The sequence below is a fragment of the Mus pahari genome, chromosome 4 (assembly GCF_900095145.1).
Source record: "Mus pahari chromosome 4, PAHARI_EIJ_v1.1, whole genome shotgun sequence".
NCBI classification, from domain to species: Eukaryota; Metazoa; Chordata; class Mammalia; order Rodentia; family Muridae; genus Mus; species Mus pahari.
In genome coordinates, this window is record NC_034593.1 from 81,142,719 (window position 1) to 81,146,113 (window position 3,395).

At 45.0% G+C, this 3,395-nt stretch overlaps 1 protein-coding gene across 1 annotated transcript; it reads left to right on the forward strand.

Moving 5' to 3' along the window:
- The first annotated feature begins 2,497 nt into the window (after nt 1–2,497).
- Nucleotides 2,498–2,975, forward strand: LOC110321024 (protein S100-A8). The gene is made up of 2 exons (XM_021197112.2): nt 2,498–2,655; nt 2,813–2,975. Exons 1-2 carry the CDS (start codon nt 2,515–2,517, stop codon nt 2,939–2,941), a joined length of 270 nt encoding a protein of 89 aa, XP_021052771.1. The 5' UTR covers nt 2,498–2,514; the 3' UTR covers nt 2,942–2,975.
- Nucleotides 2,976–3,395: the final 420 nt, after the last annotated feature.

The following is a 3,395-nucleotide window of genomic DNA, read 5'->3' on the forward strand; positions in this document are numbered from 1 at the left end:
TAGGTTGACTTGCTTTTTTCTAATAGTTTATGGTGCTGAGCATTATTTCAAGAGCTTGTTGGGTGTTTGTATAAAGTATGGAGAAACATCTACCTAAATCCCCCTCTCACTTACTTTATGGGAGGGTTTTAGTTTTGCTGTTGAATTTTCAGGGTTCTAATATTTTAAATATTAATCCATTATGAGATACAAATACAAGTACAAATACAAAATACAAGCCACTTCTCTCTTTTCATGGAGTTGAAGATATAGTANGTTTTTAATCTTTATACAATACTTGATGTAGTTAAGGCAAAAGAGGATGATTAATTGGTTCAACTTGGGTCACACAGCTATATTGGAAGGAAGTGGCTTATTGGAATCTAGTGGGCAGTGGAAACTGGAAGGAGAGAGGTTAATTTGCCCACTTCCCCAAGAAACTGTTACTTGGCTCATTACTGTAATAACACACACCACCACCAACACCACCACCACAAAAGCAACAAACCAGACAAAGGCAATTTAAAAAAGGTTTGTTTTGGCTTCCAATTCCGGAGCATACAGTCTATCAGAGTGGGAAGTACATGGCAGATAGAGCAAGAGGCAGCTGTCACAGTGTGTTTCTAGTCAGGAATCAGAGAGTAAGGGGGCAAATACCCTGTTCTCCAACAGGACCTCAGCCTGTGAAAAGGACTGCCCATGTTTAAGGTGGCTCTCCCTATCTTAATTTATCTGATTTAGACAATCCCTCACACACATGCCCAGAGATTTGTTTTCATGGTGAGTCTGAATCCCATTGAGCTGATAGGAAAGATCAGCTACCACAGCTCTGATGGCCTGGGTGCTGAAGTAGAACCAGGATTGGTATCTGAAGGAAAGAAGGGATGAGTTTTCTCCATCACCTCTAGTTCTTGTCAGATCNTGCTAGGGACTNTNCAGTTCTGATGCACTTGGACTGGGAAATTNGTTGACTCCCTCCACCTTTCTGGGCTTCAGCTTCCTNNTCTGTACATTGGCTGGTTCAGCTCTCTGCCTTCCTGAGAGGCATATTATGAAGCTTTTGTAAGATAATGTGGATGAAACCCACCCATATGAGAGATACTCCATAGATCTCCAGTGCTGGCAGCCAGTTAATTCNAGTGGTATTTTACTGGGCTTNGGGATTGCACCTATGAATTNCTTCTTTTTCCCTTGGGCATGAGACTCACATGGACTCTCCAAAATACTTGACCCNTCACCATNCTAGAGTTCACTCCTCTCTTCATTCCAGGCTCCTGGGGTCCAAGGCACAGTGACCATTCTGAGAGGCTGGAAGGGTCTCTACTGTTATCATGCAGTGACTTAGTGGCAGCTGCAGGGTGGACAGACAGAAGACCAGGAATTACATCCAAAGGTTCAGGACATCCTTAGCTTCTAGAGCAGAATGATCATTAAGAGTCATGGGTAGGTTAGGAACTGGTCCAACCCTTGGGAAGACAGCTGTCCCCCAAAGACTGTACCCACTCATCCAAATACTACCCCACAGCAGCCCTCCAAACTTTACTAATATCCAGTAGCTAGAACCAGCAATGTTTCTGAGGTCTTCGGAACTTTGAGAACTTGGAGAAGTTGTCTCTTCTATGCACTCACACTCATACAGAAACATACACCTTCAGTTCAGTTCAGTTCAGAGGTAGACTGGACATGAAGGCACTGGATCAGCAATGGCAACAGAGGAGAGGACTAAGACTGAGAGTCTGTNTAGATGCAGGGATGAGGTGCCAGGGGCCTAGACATGGACTTATTGCCATGCCCCATCATGATTCTTCCTGCTGGGTACTCCTGTCTGGTATATGTCTTCCCTGTTCCAACACTCCCATTTCCTCAGACTCAGAAATGCTCACTGTACTCAGTGATTGCCACATGGGCTTGGTTAGGAAACAGAGGCTGTGGCAACTCTGGAAGGGAAGAGCGCTGTCTCCATAGCCTGAGGCTGTGGGCAGCTGGCCAAGCTTTCCTCTATAAAAGCAGCTGACACTTAGCCTCACACATCCTTTGTCAGCTCCATCTTCAGGACACCGTGTAAGTAGAGCTGTGTGAATCTGTCTCACAGTGTAGTAGGCTTTCCTTAGCGAGGGTTGGGGAAAAGAGTAGCCTCCTCTGAGAGGGCGAGAAATCGCGGGGAAGTCCTCAGCACCGATCAAATGCTTGAGGATAAAGGAAGTGGAATGGTGTGGAGCCTTCTAGTAGTGTCTAGTAGAAGAGGGCAGGGAGTGTTTAGTGTAGAGAGTTTGCTGTGTGTGTGTGTGTGTGTGTGTGTGTGTGTGTGTGTGTGTGTGTGTGTGTGAGACCTAAAGTCTCTCCAATACTCTCTCCTACCCCTTCCTATCAGAGATAGAGCCATTTTCTGGGTTTAGTTATCTGAGTGGTATAGGCCAGGTCAAAGCTCATTCTTGGGTCACAAANCTGAATATGAGTTGTCACCCTGACATGAGTAACTGCAGTCCCATCCCTCTGAGACTTTTCCTTTCAGGTGAAAGGAAATCTTTCGTGACAATGCCGTCTGAAATGGAGAAGGCCTTGAGCAGCCTCATTGATGTCTACCACAATTATTCTGGTATACAAGGGAATCACCACGCCCTCTACAAGGATGACTTCAAGAAAATGGTCATTACTGAGTGTCCTCAGTTTGGGCAGGTGAGGAGGTGCTGCATTCTCAGGGTTTTCTAATGGTGCTGGGATGGCTGGCCCTCCATGTTTCTCTCTGCTGTTAGCCAATACTTATCCACAGATAGTCCTCACTTACTTTTCTCTGATATTTACAGTCTGAACTCACCCTCCCCATTCTTGACAGAATAAGAATAACAAAAACTTGTTCAGAGAGTTGGACATCAATANTGACAATGCAATTAACTTCGAGGAGTTCCTTGTGATGGTGATAAAAGTGGGCGTGGCATATCACAAAGACAGCCACAAGGAGTAGCAGAGCTTCTGGCCTGGGACTGGGTCCCTGGATATGTCTACAGAATAAAGTCATCATATCTCAGGTCTGTTTGAGTCTCTTGCCTTTCCTGGGGGTGAAGGAAGGGATGGAAAACTGGAAAGAAGAAACCTGTCTTGTTTTGGTCCTTACTGTTCTCCATGGTCCAGTCCTTTCCCATGACTGCTCCTCTGGTCACCAACCCCCGGATTGTTCTCAGTCTCTTCTGGCCTCTGAACTTTGAGCCAGTGGTTCTAGGATTTAGGGATTTTTCCAATGTTTGTAACTTAGACTTGGTAGTTTTATTGATTTATCCCAGATGGGAGATTTGGAAACAGGAGGATTCTAGGCAAACTGATGCTGTGCACATAACTTAATTTCTAGTTAAATGTCTTAGATGTGACTTTTTGAAAATTAGTAGGATGGGTATGAAGGGTGTGTGTATGAGGAAGGAGGA